Here is a 21,620-nt window from a genome sequence, read left to right on the forward strand (position 1 = left end):
GGGTCAAAAGTAGATGATCTGTAGTGGCTTAGCCCCTGTCAGATATATATTTAATTAAAATAAGATTAGAATTAGATTATATATATATTATTATATATATTATATATTTATATGTTATATATTTATATATTCTATATTTATGTATTATCTCTATATATAGAATATATAATTATATATTCTATATTATATATAATCTTATATATTATTATTATACATATAACATACACACACACACACACACACACACACACACACACACACACACTAGACTAGAATGTTTTGGATTTAGAGGTAAAGTGAATCCTTTTCATCCTTAACCCACTTTGGAATGCACCTTAGCAACGTCACTACCTGGGGTTTGCCCACTTCTTTTCTTTAAACATCCACAGGACCTGCCTTCAGCCTGCAGTGTCTGCTATTCATCTGCTTGGGGACCCACACTTCCAGCCTCCTCCAAAGCAAATCACCTTATAGGCAGTAAAGGAGCCAGCAGATGCAAGATGAATCTGGGGCAGGGCGGGGGGGAGGCCCACCCTTTGAAAGCAGTATTTCCAATCTAGTCCTTGATTCTTTACCTCCTTCCCACACATTCTTTAGGTGGGGTCCTTCCTCTAGGCTGTGGTTTGTGGAGCTGAAGAGAAAAATACTGAAGATCTGGATGCAAAATTCACATGCAAAACAAATCCCTGCTTGGTAAATTCCTGTAAATTCAATTATCAAAGCTTTTTTACTTCATTGTTAATAGCCGTAATTCCCATGGGGGGAAAAATGAGATAAATAGGTAGATGCAGTACATTTGAAAAATCATTCAAATGCTGAAATAGAATGTTTAGACTCACAGAAGCGAGAGAAGCTCATTGGTGAAAATCTTAGGACACGAAAGATGTGAGAAGGGAAAGCTAGATTGAAACCCAAACTCTTACACACCTCCACCAGGGCCTATTTCGTTCCTATCTCTTGGCAACTTCAAGGTCTTCTCAAATTTACAATATCCCATAATCATATAGCAAGGATAAAAAGGCTCCAGGGCTTTTCGTCACCTTATTAGAAAGGCCTTCCCTGACCACATGTTAAGAGCAGGACCCGGCCTCCACTGCCCATCTCTCTTCCATTGCCTCATTTTTCTGGATGCATTTCCCAGCAAATGACAGCGCTATCTATTTATCGTTCGTTGACCATCTTGACCCATTGAACCTCCAGTTCATTAGGGCATGGGCAGTTTTATTCACTCTGCATTCTCCGAAGTCTGACACAAGATCCAGCATAGAATAGGTTCAAGTAAATAGGTGTTAAATAAATGAATGAACCAATATCATAGTTTGGAGACACCAAGCCAAACCAAACCAGAATTACTTGCAGCACAAACTAAAGATGAAGCATATAGTGGTAAAGAAAATCAGAACTGAAGGATTACGTTGACATCAGCCGGCCAAACCCTGTTGCTTCAGGAATGAAGAAAATGAGGTCACGCGGTTAAGTGACTTGACTAAATCCTAAGCTCTTGTTTGGACAGAAATAATAAAGTGAGTCATTCAGAGGCCCTGGTTACCACCACAGGAGCCAGATTCTGGAGCTTGCCTCTGCAGGCAGCCTCCGTCCAGCTGTGGCATGGGGGAGCCCCCAGCAACCAGCAGGGCCTGAACACCAGTTACAGCCAGATGAAGGACCGGCATGCACCAGTCTAGCAGAGGCAGTAACAGAGCTCTGGAAATGGGAGAGGGAGAAAACTATGTTTGTCAGGACTTCTCTCAAGGAAAGTATCCTGTGTGATTGAAAGGAATGCTTGATCAACATTATGAGGGTGTGTGGGTACGGGCACGTGGGTGTGTTTGGGGATGGGGGTGATGGGCTGTCCTACGTGCAGTCTTTTTTTTTTTAATCTTTTTTATTTTTTTAATCTGTATTTATTTTTGAGAGAGCGAGAGAGATAGAGCTTGAGCGGGGGAGGGGCAGAGAGAGGGAGACACAGAATTTGAAGCAGGCTCCAGGCTCTGAGCTGTCAGCACAGAGCCCGACCAGAGTTGAAGAAGAGGGGGGCTCGAACCCACAAACCATGAGATCATGACCTGAGCTGAAGTCCCACACCCTAACCAACTGAGCCACCCAGGCGTCCCATAATTCTTTTTTTTTTTTTTTTTTAAGTAGTTTCCACAACCAACCTGGGGCTTGAACTCACGACCCTGAATTTAAGAGTCACATGTTCTACTGACTGAGTGAGTCAAGCGCCCCCTAGATGCAGTCTTAAGTAGCAACAAATGGTCACCAAAAAGCCTTCTAAGAAAGGTGAGTCCGGTTTCCTAGTAAAATGTTTTGCTGAGAGCTGTAGAGTGAGGCTGCAGCTGAGCTGCTATTGATTCTGGATGGGAGGCCAAGTATTGCCCTTCAGGGGCCTCATTTTTCGCTCTTCCTCCATGAAGGAATCAGCTTGTCCTTTATTCAAATGTTGAAAATTGATAGTAAATCCGTTTGAATGAGTATCAGATTTTTAGCCTGCCTCAGGTGTCTTGATCCTTAATTTTATATCTTAGGAGCCCCTTCTCACTAACTCTAGCTCATTGGCTCTGCAAATCACAATCTCGTCATCTCCTTTCCAGCACAATGGTCTGGAACCTTGGAGAGGCTGCATGGGTGGGGCTCCCCATGTGTCCCTGTGCCAACCAGACACTAGCTGATATAATGTTGCTACTTGTAGCAGCTATCAACTGAACCAGTTGAACTTACTTGATTTGTTTCTCTATTTCATAGTATTTAAAATGAAACATTATAGTAGTTAGTATATGCGGTATAGATGTGTAGATGGTCACAGTTCATGCATTTCATCAAACACTGGGCTCTGTACCTTTGTTTATCCCATTCGTTATGCTTCAAGTATCTTTCCTTGCCTGAAGAAGTATTTCTCATCCTTCAAGGCTCAATTCAAGCACCTTTCTCTATGAAGCCTGCCCTGATCTTCCAAGTCATCTTTAGTCAACCTCTCTTCTACTACATTCTCACACTATACTGTTAGTATCTCTCCCTGCTAGGCATTGTAGGCTACAGTCTTTCTGTCTGATTCCCGTGGGATACTGTCAGCCCCAGTAGGGCAGGGACCATTTCTTATTCATATCCATTGTACCCAGTGGGTACAGTGAATCCTTACCAAACTAGAGAGCTGGACTTTAAGCCTCAGGATAAATATAGATCATCTCCTTATTTGGCAATTTTACTTAACAATACGCAACTTAAAAATATACATTCTTAAATGCTGAGATATTTTATAGAGGGGCATGCAAAAATTAGCTTGGCTTTTAAAGGTGAATACATTTATATTATTTGTTCACGTTCCTCTGACGTGAAGTTTGAGAATGTTTTGTGATGAATGCTCAACACAAGTTTGAGTTGAATTTAATTCAATTCCAGAGGATGTTGATGGTTAATGATTATTTTTCCCTAAAGCAAACAACAATAGGGAGAGATTGGTAAAAGGGTACAAACTCTCAGCTATAAGATGAATAAAGTCTGAGGGTCTAATGTATAACATAGTGACTATAATTAATAATACTGTATTGTATAGTTGAAATTTTCCTTTTTTTAAAAAGTTTATTTATTTAAGTAATCTCTATAACCAACATGGGACTTGAACCCACAACCCTGAGATCAAGAGTCAGGTGCTCTTCCTACTAAGTCAGCCAGGTGCCCCTATAATTGAAATTTTCTGAGGGTAGAACTTAATGTTCTCACAAAAAAAAAAAAAAAAAAACCAAAAAACAAAACAAAACAAAACAAAAAACGGTAAATATGTGAGGTGATGGATGTGTTAATTAACTCAATGGGGGAAATCCTTTCATTGTATATACATATAACAAATCAGCTGGTTAAATACATTACAATTTCATTTGTCAGTTATTCCTCACTAAAGCTGAGGGAAAAAGAAAACAGTACAGAACTTTATTTATTCATAGTAATAGCAAGGAGATACATTTTTGTTTTAAATTAATAAGCTAGAAAAGGCAAGCTGGAAAAGTCAATGCTATTTTACCTAAAATTATAAATTCTGCTTTAACATAAATTCACTGTCTAAACATATGGACCAGGAAATCTTTTGGAGCAACTACCCTTTGGCAAAGACCAAATGCTTCTTTGTATTAAAAAAAAAAAAAAAAAAAAAAAAAAAATATATATATATATATATATATACATATGATCCATCATACACACAAAAGTGCCTATTCAATATATATGTAAGTTTAGTCTTCAAAGCTCCTACAACATCTAATAAGTAAAATTTTAATTAATAATAAATATTTATCAAGTAAATATCCTTGAGACATTATAGTCTTTCCTCAGTTATGAAGCCACTGCCAAGCAGTAGGAGGCAAGACTACAGATGGATTTTTACCTGGGTATATTAGGTTAGGTAGAGTCAAAAAGAAATAAACTAGCTATGGAATTATTTGTAAGCCTTGCTCTGGTTGTATTACTTTGAAACCTAAATTACAAAAATAATAATAAAAGAAATACATATACTCAGTGTAGAAATACTGAAACCAACTGATTTTATCCTCCTCTCTTTGCTACTCTTTGCAGGTGGAAGAGTTGCTAGGAAAGTGAACAGTCCACCAGGAGTTACTAGAGTCCATGCAGAAGGCAGGGGGTGTGCAGACCAGAAGTGAGTGATATACCCTGAGTGACTGACACTAGTCTGGTTCTACATGGGACTCCCTGCATTGAGGGCGCAAACTGCTGCCCAAATTTTGAATTTTATCTTACACACGCCATCTCCGAGCTTCGTTCTCCCAATCTCCTTTGCAAAACCAAAGACTTTGCAATGAATTCCATCTGATTTTTAGCAACATATCTTTTTAATAGCATATGGTTTCATCACTGATCCTCCAACAAGTCTGAATCAAGTGGTCTTATCTCTTTTTTCTACCTTATTCTATCATCTAACTTATTATCCTATCATCTAACTTATTAGTCCCATGTTCATTTGTTCAATCATACATTAATTATAGGCTTCTTACCTACCTATGAAAATCTTAATCAGAATCCTTCAGTGACTCCTAAAGTTCAGACGTCCTCATGCAGTGGACCTCTACCTTCATCTGGCATCTATGTCAGTCACTGTCAGGGCTCCTATCACAGAGACAGTCTTGTGGTTCCCTGTCTTTTCTAGCCTCTCTAGCCTCTGGGCTTTATAAAGTTGTTCCTCGGTGGACATCCTTCCCTTACTCTGGGTTAGCTCCTGTGTCTGTCAAAGTCAGTGCAAGTACCACTCTTCCCTGTCTTTCTTGACATGCCTTGCTAAAGGTAAGCCCTTGCTTTTTTTGTGCTGCCTTAGGGTTTTGTCCCCAGAAATACTATGTTCACATGGTATTTATGTGAAAGTATTCACTTAAAAATCTTACTTCTACAAAAGGCAAGGGTCCATATACTCTCAGGGTGTCCGTGAATCCCCTGAATTATAGGCAGAATTTTATGGGGGTTCATTTTCTTCTGGGAGAAGATTCAGAGCTCACATAAGACTCTCAACAAAGTCCATATTTACCCTCTCACAACCAAACTAAGAACACTGCACTAGACTAAGAGTCCCTAGGAATCAGAAAGTCAGTTCTATACTTCTTTGAATCTCTACAATTAGATGGCTAATGTTAGATGAATGAACATTTCCGTTATTTTTTTTAATGTTTATTTATTTATTTTGGGGGGGGAGCAGGGGAGGGGTAGAGAGACGGAGAGAGAGAATCCCAAGTAGGCTCCATGCCATCAGTGCACAGCCCAATGTGGGGCTTCAACTCACAAACCACGAGATCATGACCTGAGCTGAAATCAAGAGTCGGTTGTGTAACCAACTGAGCCACCCAGGCACCTCAACATTTCAGTTACTATTTAGAGGTAGACGTTTATATTAGTAGATATATAGTAAATTCAACCTCCTCCATTCATTGATGTTTTTAAGCAGACAGGAAGTGTGATACAGTAAAAAGTACATTAGTCAAAAGGAAAAATATAGAAACATTTATGCCAAATTAGTAGCAGTGGTTATGCTTGGAAAGGGGAACGGGCTAGGGGTGAGATGGGCTTTCATACTTATGTTCTTCTGTCTTGATCAAGTTTGTTTTATAATGTGTGCTTTTTAGTTTTGAAACTTACAAATAATGTTTTAAACCATAGGACTTTCTCCTTAAATTCATGAGACATCTAACTTCAAATTACACATCTGCTACTTATTTAGTGTTGTGCCCCTGGGAATGTTACTTACCCTTTATAAGCCTACACATCCTCAATTGTAACATGAGGTTAATACTTACCTATCCCACATAGTTATCACGTTACAAAGCCTAGTATGAAGTAGGGACTCAGTAAATATTAGTTTAATGCAAATTTTGTTGTCCTTTAGGTGTTTTGTTTTGTTTTTTTTTTTGCCCTGCCCAAAGACATCCACAATAGAACTCAATGAAAATATAGTTCACTATTGTCTCAATACTGTAAGCATTCATACATTTGGTAAAAGTCTGATGTAACATGGCTGGTTTATAAGGTGGCTGTTAGCTCTGATTGCTAACTAATAAGGAATCCCATGATATATTTGCTTGTTTTTAAACAAAGAGGAGTTACAAGATTCTTAAGAAATTTATAAATGTTTACATTTACATTTATAAATAAAGTACAAGGACACTGGTTTAAGCTAAGCTCTCCGTTCATCTGTGTGGTTACTAGAAACAGGTTCTTTGAAATATTCACTCACCTCGTGGCCTGTCTCCACCAGTAGACATCACACCATGTTTTGTGAAGTCTTTCTGATTTTTCTAGAGGTTCTACAAGAAATAAAATGCCATTGATAATGATAGGTACCTTGTAATTTATACCACCCTTTGTTTTAATAATTTTATAACTAAAGGTTTTTATTGTATATTCAATAGATTGCTGTTAAAAAATTCTAATCATTTAATAACATATCAAGTAAAAAGTAAAAGTTCTTGTTTCTTTGAGTCTTTCCATTTTTCAGTCGCTTGGTGTTGAGTAGGCACTCAACTATTATTATTAACGCAACTATTATTGACAAATACAAATGAGCTCAACTATTATTGACTAATAAAAATAAATTTGTATGTATTTCAAATCAGCTGAAGTACTCCAACATTCAGAGCAGTTCATCTGACCCTAAAATAATGAAAGCCACAAATGTAGAGCTTTTCCTAAGCATCCCACATTAAATGAAATCACCTACTTCAAGTGACAAGTGGAATAGGTTTGTAATAGGTTTTTCTGCTGGGGCTAATTGAGGTGATCCACGGTTAAAATTAAGTGGAAACCCATTTGGAAAATACCCTATGAGTATATGGGTTTTTTTTTTTTTTTTTGAGTAATACAGCGGGTTTCAACCCAGCTATATGTTCTATTTATTTTTCATTATCTGAAACTCCTTGGGAAGTTTGGCCAAGTGACAGAATCTTTCTGGGCGTTGGTTTCTTAATCTGTATAATTGGCATAATAACAATAACAATGCAGATGTGAGGATGAAAGGAGATGAAGGTTGGGGGCCAGAGACTGGAATGTGGGCCCTTGGGGGACCAAAGGCTTACTTGGCCACCTTTGTCTTTTTTTTTTTTTTTTTTTTTTTGTCACCGTCATCATTTTGTCAAGGTTCGCTCCTATATCCAAAGAGACTCTATGTTTATTTCCAGCTTGGTCTGCTCTTTTTTTTTTCCTTTTAACTTTACAGAAAATTTTCTTAAAATGTTCCTTTTTGGGGTAGGCTGGGTGGCTCAGTCGATTAAGTGTCCAACTTCAGCTCAGGTCATGATCTCGCGGTTCGTGGGTTGGAGCCCTGCAATCAAGCTCTGTGCTGACAGCTCAGAGCCTGGATCCTGCTTCGGATTCTGTGTCTACCTCTCTCTCTGCCCCTCCTCTCTGTCTCTCTTTCTCAAAAATAAATACACATTACAAAAATTTTTCAAAAATGTTCCTTTTGGGGCATAATGCTGTTCTTTGCCCTGAAGGAATATAAGGGACAATGTAAGGCCTGATACTTGCTCTGTCAGATGCTGCTCATTGCCACCCAGTGTTCCTTTTTCTTTAGTAACCCAGTTAAAAAACTACATTCCCCCTTCTCCTTCACTGCTAGGTATAACCACAAGAATAGATTCTACCCCTGAAGTAGTAGAAATAATGACAGTGATCTCTGAGAAGTCTCCTCAAAAGAGAGAACACATCTTTTTCTTCCTACTTTTCCTTCCTGCTGTCCAAATGCAAATGAGCCAGGGAAGTCTGAGCAACCTTCTGGACCAAGAGGGAGGCACTACAGACAGCAGAAGAACAGGATCGAAGGAACCAGGATCCTTCCCACAAGGACCTGCTCTAACAGCTTTGGATTGCCTACCTCTGGGTTTGTTCTTTGTTTTGTTTTGTTTTTTAAGTAGGCTGCATGCCCGATGTACAGCTTGAACTCACAACCCTGTCATCAAGAGTCACTGACTCTTAGCTGTCATCATCAAGACAGCATGGTATTGGCACAAAAACAGACACATAGACCAATGGAATAGAATAGAAACCCCAGAACTAGACCCACAAACGTATGGCCAACTAATCTTTGACAAAGCAGGAAAGAGTCACTGACTCTTGACTCCTGACTGAGCCAGCCGGGCACCCCTGAGCTTTTTTTTTTTTTTTTTTTAACGTAAAAGATAAACTTCTAGCTTGTTTAAGCCACTATTCTTTTGCTTTTCCATCATATACAGATGAACCCAAACTTCCTGAGATGCTGGCCCTCTAGGAAATAGTCTTGAACCAAGAAGCTTTTTTAATTCTTGAAAGTTTTCTCTCCTTTGAGCCTGTGCGTCCCTTCTACTTAACAATGAATTCTCCACTCTTCAGAAGCCTCTAAAGTGTCACTCCAGTCCTTGTTTTTACCTTCCTCCCTTGCAACACCCACATTTTGAATTTTATACACTCATTTGAGCTCTTCAGATAGGAACTTGAAAAATGGGGCCATTCTATTGGGTAAGAAAGAAGGAAGTTTGGCTAAAATTAAGTTTTTAGCTTTTTGTGGATTAAAGGGAAAATAGTTCATTTCAATGGAGCAAGCATTTATTAAGCACATATCATGTAAAAAGCCCTGTGCCAGGCAGTAGGAGAAATAGAAAGGTGACATTACTCCTCCTTCAAGGAGACACATGAGTAACTACAGCATGTGATGGGCAGTAAGAAATGCAAGAAGAAAAATATAAGGTGCCTAAAACTTTCACAGGAAAAAGGATGAGTTCCAGTTGTGGGGATTATGGAAAATTTCATGAAGAAGATAAGATTTGAACTACGGTTTGAACAATATGTAGAAATGGTTAAAAGAGGAGCAGCAAAGGAACAGAGGTAGAAAGTCACAAGGCATAGGTGCATCTGGAGATTCTACGGAGTGTGAAGGGTAGAGGAGGAGGAAACACTAGACTGGTAGACTGAGGACAGATACAGGACCATGAATATCTTTTTGGGAGCCTGCTCTGCAGTGGAGAGAATGAGGAGTCACTGAGAGATTTTAAACAAGAGAGTAGGCCCATCATGTGACTTCAGTAAGAAGATGCCTCCTAAAAAAGGCATGACACAGGAAATACCAGCTGCAAAGAGGCCGGTGAGTAGAGAGTAGGAGGTAAAGATGCTCTGAATTAGAGAAGCAACCATTAGAAAGGACAGGAAGACACAGAAGCAACATTTCAGAGATTACTGCATGAGCTAAATGTGTACGTTGCCTAGGAAAAAGATTTGGATTGTAATTCTCAGAGTCAGATGTGAAGAATATACCCATTAAGAAATTTTTAAAATTACACTTATTTGAATTAAACTAAAAGGAGGCTGAATATGCTGTAATAATGAACTTTCTGGTTCTACAATTTTATCAGAACCTTAACTTCTATTATCCTTAGATGTCAATGGGGGAGTGCATGAATAACTGGTAGATGGGGAAAGAGTATTGAAAAGTATCTTAGCAAAGAAATACAATCATCCCTTCCTTCCCATTGTGCATCCTCTGCCCAGGTATTATGGTGAATAGCAGGTGTCAGGCTACCTTACACAGTAAAGCTTTTCCACTTCTCCCCAGTTATCCCTTTACCACCCTTACGTGCCATCTCTACCCACCCCGTCCACCCACACATTCCATTAGGAATCCAGTGAAAATTTAAGAGAAAGAGGAAGCTTTCTAGAGAATATAAGAATTTGCTAACATTTGCCTCTTCCTTGCTCGCTTAAAACCATGCCAGCATAGCCTGAGGAAACATGGAAAGAGCTGGCACAGACCCATATAAGCGCATTGTATTCTCAAAGAGCTTTGAGATAACTAACCTCCACCCCACGAAATCCTAAAGCACTACTTCCTCATTCCCAGGGGATAAATTCTAGAGATGTCCTCCGATGAACAAATTTGAGCATCTACTCGGCTGCCAATTTCTCTTTTTATTTTTCTGATTATTTTAGGAAGACTTAAAAGGGTGTTAATATCTACTACCTCTCCTTTCTCAATAAAGGGAGGAGCAGATAACAAAATAATCAGAAGAGTGTCCTCTGTAATATTTAGCAATTCATGGTTCAGTTCATTTTATTTGGGGCACTGAGAAGAAAGCACCTTACAGATAAAATAATGAGGATTTTTTTCTTCCATGGTTCCCAAGGTGATTTCTGGCACTCTTGAAAGCACAAATGATTAATCAATTAATCAAGTCATTAGGGACAAGCAGCAGTAATGTGACTATCAAACTATGGATATTGGACAAACTGTATTCCCATGTAAAGTGTGTGTGTGTGTGTGTGTGTGTGTGTGTGTGTGTGTCAGGAGGTGGTCAGTTGGAGAATCAGTACCTTCAACATTGTCCCTGAGAAAAGATTAGCAGGAATTATTGATTCTTATATTTTATAAAAATCCAGAAACTGAGAAAAGTATTGGGAAACTCATGCTCTGGTCCTTAAATTCAGAATCAAAGATTCTTAACCTGGGGTCCATAGATTAAAATTCAGACCATCTGTAAATCTCCTAATACTGTTTGTAAAATTTTGTGTGATTTTACAATTTTTTTTTCCAGAGAGGAAGGAAGAAAGGAAGACTTTTTTGTGTGCCTATTGCTTGGAGTTTACTAGTTTACTGCTATATTGATGTTCACTCTTGTATACAGAGAAGAGAGAAGGAAGGAAGGGGAATAAAGAGAAACAAGGAGTCTCATCAGTTCTGTCCCAAATCAAATCAACCAAACGTATGTGAAATTTGTACAAAGTATTTACCTGTTAACTTTTATGTGATACTTGTATTAAAAGTTAACAATAGTATAATCATTTTCCTTTCAAAAGCCTCTGAAGTTTCAGGCTGGTTTAGATTGCATTTTCAGAGTCCATGGTATTAACAAAAATGTAGATATTAATTAAATTCATAGAAACTGTTTAGAATAAACGTGTCAAAAAATTTCTCTAGTATAAATTTCTGATCATTTCTGTTAAATCCTTCAGAAGTACCTTCAATGAAATAGCTATACCATTTGCAGCAATGTAATTTTGTATTGAAAAGAGCTATTTAAAAAGATGAAAGGGTAATAAAAAGATGTATTTCTATATTTTCAGAATACTAGTTTTAGCATATAAAAACACATATAATTACACTACTAATTATAATGGAATGCTATTCTCATTTAAGTAAAGAATAGAAAGCTTTCAAGTGAAACCCAGTTCTTCTCATCATGCTCCCAAAACCCCACAAAGAGTTAGAATTAAGTTTCTAATGTCCCTGTGTAATTAATCAGCACACATTATTCTGTACATAGAGAAGTGAACTCTGATAGAATCTTTGGTCTCTTTTATGTGTTACAAAAGGCATTTCTAATCTTTTTTATTCTTTATTCTTAGTCCCAAAGAGGCATATACATGTTGGATTTATCTGCCTTGTAAATCAAGAATCCTGTCATTTTTTTTCTTTAAGATTGTTATCAAAATTTAATTCCGCTTCAGATTAATATGTAAACATGCAACTCTTTAGTCCCCGAACGTTTCATTAGTTGATAACTTGCAAAGGCAGATAATGATATAATTTAAACATTAAGCAAGAAAATATATGAATATTTTACAAGTTGTTAGAACTTTTAAATAGTTATTTCTTTAAATAGCTAGCTTAAATAAATGTTGGCATGGTTTGAATCTAAATTAGTAAGGATTTATGGGATTTCTTCTTTTATGAAAATATTTCCCCTCTCAATGCCTTTCAAAGCACATAATAGCACACACTTACCCCATGTTGCTTGCTGTGGTTATATCATCCTCAGATCAAGGCTTATCTGGATTCTAAATTAATTTAAAGGTTATATAAAAAAAAAAAAAAAAAGGAGAGGTTTGACTTCCCCGGAAACGAGACTGTCATATGCTAACTAGGCTTTTAAATGAGGAAAACTAGTGTCTCTTCTAATTATATAAGCTCCAGGTCAAATTCTAGCATCAACTAATCAACTGAACTGCATTTAGTTTCAAGGAGTAAAAGAAAGATAATTGTTTAAAAGGAATGACTTTGTTATCTTAGAAAACTGGAAACTTCAGCATTAAAAAGTTATATCAAAAAGTTAAAGATTTTAAGACCAAAGTATATATCTTGTTGCCTTAAATACTTTTAAAGAAAAATATTATGAAAATTTTAGTTTGCAGTAAAACAGGTATTTTCCTATATTTTCCAGAAGTTTTGAAATAACATTATATGTCCTGTTCCCTGAAAACAGCCTCTCACTTTATCTTAATTTGTATGAATTACAATACAATAATATTTAATTCTAAAACATACCAATTGATGCTAAGCAACAAATCCAAAAGTGTCTAATTTTAATTTTTTTTAATGTTTATTTTTGAGAGAGACAGACAGAGACAGAGTATGAGCAGGCAAGGGGTAGAGAGAGGGAGACACAGAATCTGAAGCAGGCTCCAGACTCTGAGCTGTCAGCACAGAGCCCAACGTGGGGTTTGAACTCATGAACTGTGAGATCATGACCTGAGCCCAAGTTGGACACTTAACAGACACGAGCGACCCAGGCACTCCCAAAAGTGTCTAATTTTAAAAATTTATCTTTGAACAGTTAAAAATAGGGTCTTTTGAAATTAAATACATGATCTATGATTATGAAAAACTAACACAAATACCACTTTTATTTATATATATATTTTTGAGAGAGAGATTGAGTGCGCAAGCAGGGGAGGGGCTAAGACAGAGAGAGAGAGCTCCACACTCAGCACTCAGCATGGAACCTGACATGGGGCTCGTTCTCACAACTGTGAGATCATGACCTGAGCCAAGATCAAGAGTCAGACGCTTAACTGACTGAGCCACCCAGGCACCCCTTTATTTATATATTTTAAAAAACATTTTAACCCAGATTTATAGTATTACAACAGAATTTTTTTTTAATTTAGCAATGATATATTGAGAGGTACAAATTTCAATAAGATTTTGAATGAAGAAATATGATATGGAAGCCATTGTTTACACCATTTGTCAGTTTTGGAAAATAGTTTCAGCAAACCCTCAGGTCTTTATTGTAGTTTTATTGTAGTTTATTATAGTTTTAATATGTAGTTTTCATATACTGCACTGATAATTTTTAAATTATATTATCTACAAGGTAAAGAAGGTTCCTTGGCATAGAATATGTGAGGACACATAGATCTACTTTTGATGAAATTGAAATATAATTCACATACCACACATAAAATTTGCCCTTTTAATGTGAACAATCCAGTGTTTTTTAGTATTCCCAAGGTTGTGTGATCATCACCACTATTTCCAGAAATTTCCATCACCCCACAAAGAAACCCATGCGTTCCAATTCCTCCCTCCCACAGCAACCACTAATCTACTTCCTATCTCTCTGGATTTGCCTATTCTGGACATTTCACATAAAGGCTAATCTGTGGCCTTTTGCAACTGGCTTCTTTCACTTAGTATAATGTTTTCAAGGTTCATCTGTCTTGTAGCATGGTCAGTACTTCATTCCTTTTTATGACTGAAAACATTCCTTTCTATGGATATCCCACACTTCGTTTACCCATTCATCAGTTGATGGACAGTTAGGTTGTTTCCAATATTGAGCTGTTACGAGCAATGCTGCTATGAACATTCCCATACAGGCCAATTCTTTTGGGGAATGTCCCCAAGGTAGGAATTGCTGGATCATATGAGAACTACATGTCTAACTTTTTGAGAAACTGTTTTCCATAGCAACCGTACCATTTTACATTCCTGCCAGAACTGTTGGCAGTTTCCAATTTCTCCCTATCATTGCCAACCTTTGTTGTGTCTTTTTCAATATAGCCTGTGATTGTAAAGTCCTGTCTTATTGTAGGTTTAATTCACATTTTCCTAGAGAGTAATGATGTTGAGCATCTTTTCATTTGCTTATTGGATATTTGCATATCTTCTTTGAAGACAAGTCTTTTCAACCCATTTTTTAATTGGGTTTGTGTTTTTATTTACATACATTTACGTATGAGTTCTTTACATACTCTGGAATCTAAACCTGTATCAGATATATGATGGGTAAATACTTTCTCCCATTCTGTGGATTGTCTTTTCATTTTCTTGATAGTTTCCTTTAACACACGGATATGCTTTTTTTTATGTTTATTTTTGAGAGAGAGAGTGTGAGCGGGGTAGGGACAGAGAGAAAGGGGGACGAAGGATCTGAAGCAGGCTCTGTGCTGACAGCAGAGAGCCTGATGCAGGGCTTGAACTCACAAACCGTGAGATCATGACCTGAGCCGAAGTTGGACACTCAACCAACTGAGCCACCCAGGTGCCGCCACACAGGTATACTTTTTAAATAAGATGACAAAACTCAGGCACAGAATTGGAAATTGACTTTACCAAGATTTAGATAGTTCTGCTGTGTTTATTAAAAGGAATCACATAATTTATTTTACACTGAGTATACGATGATGAAAATCAAGTTCAAAAAGGTGTGAGTGATGGTTTTATTGGCAAAGTTATGATCTAGAGGTAGGGTATGAAGTTATTTCAGTTGACAGATTTCAGTGTTTTCCTTACAACTAAAAGCTTTCATTACTACATTAAAACTTTACTGCAGGATATCCTACATGTGGAGCTTTAGTCTCAGGCCCGGAGCAGCAGTGAAATGGAAGTTACCGCACCATTCCAGTCCTTGGACATCAGTGTATTGTCCTTCACCTTCTACCCTGCAATAGAGAAAAGTAAGTTTGTTCGTTAATCAAGACCAAGAATTTACAGTCCGGAAAGAAGATTGTCTGGCATATTATACTCTATGCCTAAAGAATGGTATCTTTCCACTTTCAAACTTTGATTTAAAATTCAGCATCCTAGGGGCGCCTGGGTGTCTCAGTCAGTTAGGCGTCCGACTTCAGTCCAGGTCATGATCTCATGGCTTGTGTTCGAGCCCCTCAATGGGGCTCTGTGCTGACAGCACAGAGCCTGGAGCATGCTTTGGATTCTGTGTCTCCCTCTCTCTCTGTCCCTCCCCCACTCACACTGTTTCGCTCTCTCACAAAAATGAACACTAAAAAAAATGAGGGGCACCTGGGTGGCTCAGTTGGTTAAGCGTCCGACTTCAGCTCAGGTCATGATCTCACAGTCTGTGAGTTCAAGCCCTGCATCGGGCTCTGTGCTGACAGCTCAGAGCCTGGAGCTTGCTTCCGATTCTGTGTCTCCCTCTCTCTCTGCCCCTCCCCTGCTCATGCTCTGTCTCTCTCTGTCTCAAAAATAAATAAAAACATTTAAAAAAAATTTTAATGAATAAATATAATAAAATTCAACATCCTAAAAAAATAAATAAATAAAAATCAGCATCCTGCTTTCATATCCTACCAAAACCATTAACTATTCCAGACATTGCCATTTTACGAATTTCAGTGTAAATCCAAGATTTTAGGATCACATACACTAAATTTACATAAAACCAAAATAATCAGTTAAAAAATGAAAAGTTCATATTAGTTCATTTATTTATTCAACAAATATTTATTAACCATCAACGATGTTTGAGGTGCTGTGCTCTATGTGGGTGTTTTCTTGGGACTCTTGGGAGTGGTGAAAATGTACTTCACAGACATAAACAGACCTTTATTCCATGGTTAGATTTTTTTTCCCTTTATTAACATCAGTGGAAAAAGTCTGTGTTATCATCGGAGTCAGAATAGGTGAACACTTTTCTGTCCACCTCAAAATGTACTTATATCGACCATTTCATAATAATTAGGTTGCATTTCAATTCTGGAAATAAATAAAGCAGTATTTATAAATGAACATGAGCCTCTAGACGACACAGTATGGTGTTCAGTGTGAAGGTTAAGCTTATGAAACTGTGCTTATGTTTCATTTCACCTGTAGTTTTCCTTTAAGCATAAGCTCAGAGAGGACAACAGTGGGTACATTTCTACAATTTGAAAACTAACTAATTTTGCTTACATTTTAAAAACTAGCTTAGTAAAAATACACATATATCAGGTCAAAGGCAATAAACAATTATGAAATTATTGCCAAGGCTGCTTTTTAAAAAGTTTATCAGCACATTTCAAGTGAAAGTAATTTTTGGCCTAAATTTTCTCTATAATTATTATAAGCTTTCCATTTCCAAGCTGACTGTAAAAAGTTCTATAGGAAGAGGAGAGTTAAGAGGAAATAAATGAAAAATCTAATAGATTATCACCAAGAATGGGATTTTCTTTTGGAGGCTCATAATGGTCTTAGCCTCTCTTATAACATTCTGCCCCCCAAAATAACCCAACAATTCTTTCCTTTTTACTTTTTTTAACCCAAGAATTCTTAATAAATATATCTTAATGAAATATATTACAAAAGAATATTTAGCATTGACTAAATATAATAATTAAGCAAACATGCCTGAAAAGAACCTTTTAGAACTACAATGACTTTTTATTTTAAGCTCACCTATTTTCATTGAAGTTTCCAGTATACTTTGCCCCAGTTGGGAATGTGTAAGTCCCCAATCCATGAAACATATTGTCCTTAAAGTGTCCTTCATATACTGCCCCTGAAAAGTGCTCAAGTCTTCCAAAACCATTCATCTGTTTGTGACAAAGGAAATGACCTCAGTAATATTCAGTTTCCCTAGAACACTTCAAAAAGGCACATATATGTCTATCATCCACTTAGTTATTATTTAATCTATCATTGTATCACCATTTCCACAAAAATTAGACAACATTTACCATTTATCATTGTCCTTTAAATATATCTCTCTCCCTGAAGTCCACCAAGTCAAATGTTCCTGATCTGGGGCATTGGAACATCAAGGGGGTGTCCATGATGGTGAAAATAGGGTCCTCAAGATATCTTGAATATATCAAAAATCTTAAAGGACAACCAGTTTAGTTAGCCCAGGAAACAGTACAAAAAAGTTGTTAGGAACAAACATTTGTATTCAAGCAGACCTGAGTATGAATCTGGTCTCATCACTCACTGGGCAAGAAACCTGAGCTTGATTTCCTTCACTTATAAAACAGGAACATTAATAGTACCTACCCCATGTGGTTGCTGTGAGGATTAAATGAGAAAATTCTGTAGTGAGGTTAGCCTTACCCAGTGAATAGGAGATGAGAAAGATGATAATAAAGATGATAGGGTGCCTTGCTGGCTGGGTGGGAGGAATAAGTGACTCTTCATTGAGTGGGGGGCGGTAATTGTGAGTTCAAGCTCCACAGTGGGTATAGAAATTACCTAAATAAATAAAACTTTAAAAAAAGATAATAAACACTGTATGACTTTAATATTACTCCTATATTTGTATCAGTTATTTGTACTGTGTAGCCTACTCACATGTGCTTTTGATTAATGGTGAAATGCCAAGAATCATGTAACCAATAGACTTACTTATCCACTGTCAGTATTGAAAACAGCAATGATACCTTGTCATCTTTCCAGCTTCCTGTGTAGACAATCCCATTAGGAGTGGTATGAATACCTATTCCATTTCTCTCAAAGATTCCAGAAGATGTTCTTGTACAGTCACCATCTAAACAAGAGAGAAATATATTGTGATCCATTATGAATGGGAGCCTTATTTCAGTAGATAATAAAGTATTTATGTTCAGGACTAATCACAGCTGCACCTTATGGGTCTCTGAGTCTAGCATTGAAACCAATGAGACCAGAGATAAGGAGATCCATGGACTGGGAAGGTCCTGTGTTGTTTTTTTTTTAAGTTTATTTATTTATTGAAGTAATCTCTACACCCATCATGGGGCTCAAACTCACAACCCTGAGATCAAGAGTCATATGCTCTTCCGACTGAGCCAGTGAGGTACCCCTTAGGAGGTCTTGTAACCATTGAAACAAACCAGCCAGGAAGACTGATAGATCCTGTACATATGTTTCCAAGGCATACTGTCTAGACTTAACATTAGAGTTTAAATTTAAAATCTGTCCATCTATTTGTATTTCTATGTTAGTTTTATTTAATGGAGTTGATATCCCAATAGTAGTTTTAGAAAATTTACAGTCTCATGATGCTGTTACTCTTATGCTATTTAATCTTAGTCTAGATAGAAAAAGTAATTGAAATGTATGCTTACCATACTTGTCTCCATTTGGAAATACAAAGTTTATCTTATACACTTCTGCAGCTGTTTTAAAAGATTTAAGAAACATCACATAAGCTTACGTATTTTTATGTCAGAAGACCTATAACAAATGTGCTTTAAGAGCTAACCAAACAGACTCAGTTCATATGATCACAAGCATATCATGATTTCCAGTGTCTACTGCAGGATCTTGGGGAAATAAATAACTTTGTCTAGATGATCTATTTTTATGTGTTTATTATAATAGTTTTATTAATATATAATTCACATACCAGAAAACTTACCCTTTAAAAGTATATAATTCAATGTTTTTAAGCATATTCATAGCCATGCAACCATCACCACAATCTGACTTTAGAATATGTTAGCAGTTAATCTCTATTCCCCTAATTTCGACTCCCACCTCTTCTCTACCCCCGTCTCCACCTCACCCCAGCCCTAGCCCCAGCCCCTGGCAACCACTGATTTACTTTCTGCCTCTATGGATTTGCCTATTCTGGACACTTCATATAAATGGAATCATATAATATGTGGCCTTTTGTGATTGACTTATTAAGCATGTTTTCAAGGTTCATCCATGTTGTAGCATGTAGCTGTACGTCATCCCTTTTTACTGCCAAATAATAGTCCGTTGTACAGAAATACCAGTTTGTTTATACATTCATCAATTGGTGAACAGTTCGGCTGTTTCCAGTTTGGACTGTTATGAACAACATTGCTATGGACACTCATGTATAAGTTTTTGTACAGATATATGTTTTTCTTTCTCTTGGGTAGCCTATATGACCTATTGATGCCCTCACAAAGGTAAAATGGAGTGAGGAATTGGCGAAAGGAGGGAATAGAAAATAAAGAAAGATAGTAAATGATAGTGGGGAGAAGTAGCAGTAAAGGTGTCTAAACAAAATGAGATTGGAATGGAGACCAAGTCAAAAGAAAGAAAGAAAACCACAGAACTGAGGGGAATCAATGCATCAAAGCACAGGAATATTTAGTGGACCAAATCAGTAGAAATTATTTTTTTCCAATACCAAAGAAAACATATATGTAGAGAAGATAAGTAAATTTTAACTTCTAGGACAATAGAGTCTACCAGAATGTTACTCAAAATGTGTCTTGTGCATCAGAATCACCTGGGATGCTTGCAAGTTCCTATACTACTGAATCAGAATTTCTATGGGTAGGGCAAGAGAACTGATATTTTTAATTTAAAAATTAATTCAGGAGACGCCTGGGTGGCTCAGTCAGTTAAGGATACAACATTGGCTCAGATCTTGATCTTGCAGTTCTAGAATTTGAGCCCTGCATTGGGCTGTGCGCTGACAGCTCAGAGCCTGGATCCTGCTTCAGATTCTGTGTCTCCCTCTCTCTCTCTCTGCCCTTCCCCCACTTTCTCTGTCTCTCTGTCTTTGTCTGTCTCTGTCTCTCAAAAATGAATAAACATTAAAAAAATTTTTTAAATTAGTTTAGGTGCCAATTGAGAAATACCAGAGATTCATCCCCTTTGAGGAAATATAAGAAAATAGGCAGAAGACTTTAAAATACTATAACATACTGTAAAATACTGTAACAGAGAGAAAGGGAGAGTCTAGTATCCTTAAGACAGAAGAGGTGGTTATGAAAAAGAACCAATTAGCAATCTAGGAAATGAATTACGTAACTAGTGTAAGGACTGAAGAGCATAATGGACACAACTGAAAAGTAAATTGGTGAACTGGAAAACGAGGTTGGAAATTTATCCCAGAAAAAGGCACAAAGAAAAAGACAAGTATTACCTGAGCAAAGCCTGTCTGATCTCCCTTCACTCCCAGATGCATCTGGGAGTCTCCACAGCACCCTGGGCTGATCCCTACCATAGTACTTAGGACCCTAATAAAATAACGCTTTTGTGGTGGAACCCCCTATCACAATACCCAGCTCATTTAGGTTAGGGATCAGGGATTAGTCGAATCTTTGTTCTCACTCTAGTGACTAGCTCAGTGCTTAGTATTTGCTGGTAGGAACTCAATGTCTAGTGAATGAATAGCATTTGGAAAGCAATCGCTAAATGCTTATTAAGCAGAGCGCTTAACTTGATCATACAAAAAACAGAACTGCCTTCAAATGCCCTAAAACATGGTTCCACATTCGAAACTTTGTAATGTTAGAGCTAGAGGGCAACCTAAGAGATGGAGACCATCTGGAATCATGGAGGAAACAAACCCAGAGAGGATGGCACTTGCCTAAGATGTCACAACAGCAAATCAATGGCCGAATCAGAGCTAGAATCCAGGTGTCTGATTTCTAGGCCGGGGGAGGGGGGTCTCTGCGCCCCCACGCCACCAGCTGTGTAGGACCGTCAGGAAATAGTCACACCCACACCTGAGCTACCACCATGAAGCTATCTGGCTTCATGCGAGTTCTACTTAAATGTGCCCTTCCCCGCTCAGGGCGTTGGGAGAAGGGCACTTACTTGACAGAGGTGTGTTGCTAAGATTTTCTTGACTCGGCGATTCCTCCTGGGCAGCCAGCTCTACCGCCTTGAAGGAACCAAACGCTTACTCAGCGCGGACCGCGACTCGGTTGCCGGGGCGACCAGGCACCTCTCACCCGGAAGCGAATAGGCGAGGGGCCGAAGCTGAGCCAATCGGGAGGCAGCAGGCTGTGCAGCTGCAGCCGGGCCGCGGCTGAGCCGCTCCAGGTGAGATCGCGGTGGGTGGCGAAGCCCTGGTGGGACCCCTCAATCCTGGGCGCTCCTTCCTGACAGCCACCCCGGGAAGCAGCGCTGCCAACCCGCTACGGCCTCCCTTTCCGCGGGCAAGGGATGTGTGCCCGTGTGCGTGGTCTGCGCTCCGCCCTGGTTGTCCGTGTGCGGATCCTTCTACCGCCTCCCTCTCCGGGGGTGGCCAGGGTCTGAGGAGCATCCCGCCCGGCGGGATCCACCCTGGCTAGCTGGGGCCGGTGAGTCTGGACCATCAGGATTCCGGGTTGTCCACACCCCGGCAAGAGGGGGGGGAGCCCAATTCAGCTCAAAGAGGGGTAAGGGGTTGCATTGCATCCTGTCTCTGTCACCGTCTCAA

At 38.3% G+C, this 21,620-nt stretch overlaps 3 protein-coding genes and 1 long non-coding RNA gene across 22 annotated transcripts in view; 2 read left to right on the forward strand and 2 right to left on the reverse strand.

The window, feature by feature from the left end:
- The window catches only part of LOC111559855, a 52,123-nt gene extending 40,698 nt beyond the window's left edge, over window positions 1-11,425 (forward strand). Inside the window, exon 7 of the long non-coding RNA XR_002741248.2 lies at window positions 11,049-11,425. This is a non-coding gene — a long non-coding RNA (uncharacterized LOC111559855). The remainder of the gene's footprint in view (window positions 1-11,048) is intronic.
- Window positions 1-12,322, reverse strand: part of ARHGEF33 (Rho guanine nucleotide exchange factor 33) — a 120,656-nt gene extending 108,334 nt beyond the window's left edge. For 16 of the 17 annotated variants that reach the window (XM_045054665.1, XM_045054670.1, XM_023251936.2 and 13 more), the window contains exons 1-2: window positions 12,239-12,322; window positions 6,728-6,797 (exon numbers count right to left, since the gene is read on the reverse strand). The gene's annotated coding sequence lies outside the window, so the exon portion shown is untranslated. The remainder of the gene's footprint in view (window positions 1-6,727; window positions 6,798-12,238) is intronic. The other variant, XM_045054662.1, reaches the window with a different exon arrangement.
- A 2,519-nt stretch (window positions 12,323-14,841) lies between these two features.
- MORN2 (MORN repeat containing 2) lies at window positions 14,842-21,516 on the reverse strand. The gene is made up of 7 exons (XM_003984303.5): window positions 21,397-21,516; window positions 21,151-21,300; window positions 21,014-21,080; window positions 18,553-18,603; window positions 17,887-17,993; window positions 16,910-17,046; window positions 14,842-15,180 (listed from the first exon to the last, which is right to left on the reverse strand). The coding sequence occupies exons 1-7, from the start codon at window positions 21,514-21,516 to the stop codon at window positions 15,078-15,080; spliced, it is 735 nt and encodes a 244-aa protein (XP_003984352.2). The 3' UTR covers window positions 14,842-15,077.
- DHX57 (DExH-box helicase 57) overlaps window positions 21,102-21,620 on the forward strand; it is a 54,680-nt gene continuing 54,161 nt past the window's right edge. For 2 of the 3 annotated variants that reach the window (XM_006930350.3, XM_019827654.2), the window contains exon 1: window positions 21,102-21,241. The gene's annotated coding sequence lies outside the window, so the exon portion shown is untranslated. Of the gene's footprint in view, window positions 21,242-21,268; window positions 21,502-21,620 lie in introns of those variants that run through there. The other variant, XM_019827653.3, reaches the window with a different exon arrangement.

Source organism: Felis catus, chromosome A3 (genome assembly GCF_018350175.1).
Source record: "Felis catus isolate Fca126 chromosome A3, F.catus_Fca126_mat1.0, whole genome shotgun sequence".
Classification (NCBI taxonomy): Eukaryota; Metazoa; Chordata; class Mammalia; order Carnivora; family Felidae; genus Felis; species Felis catus.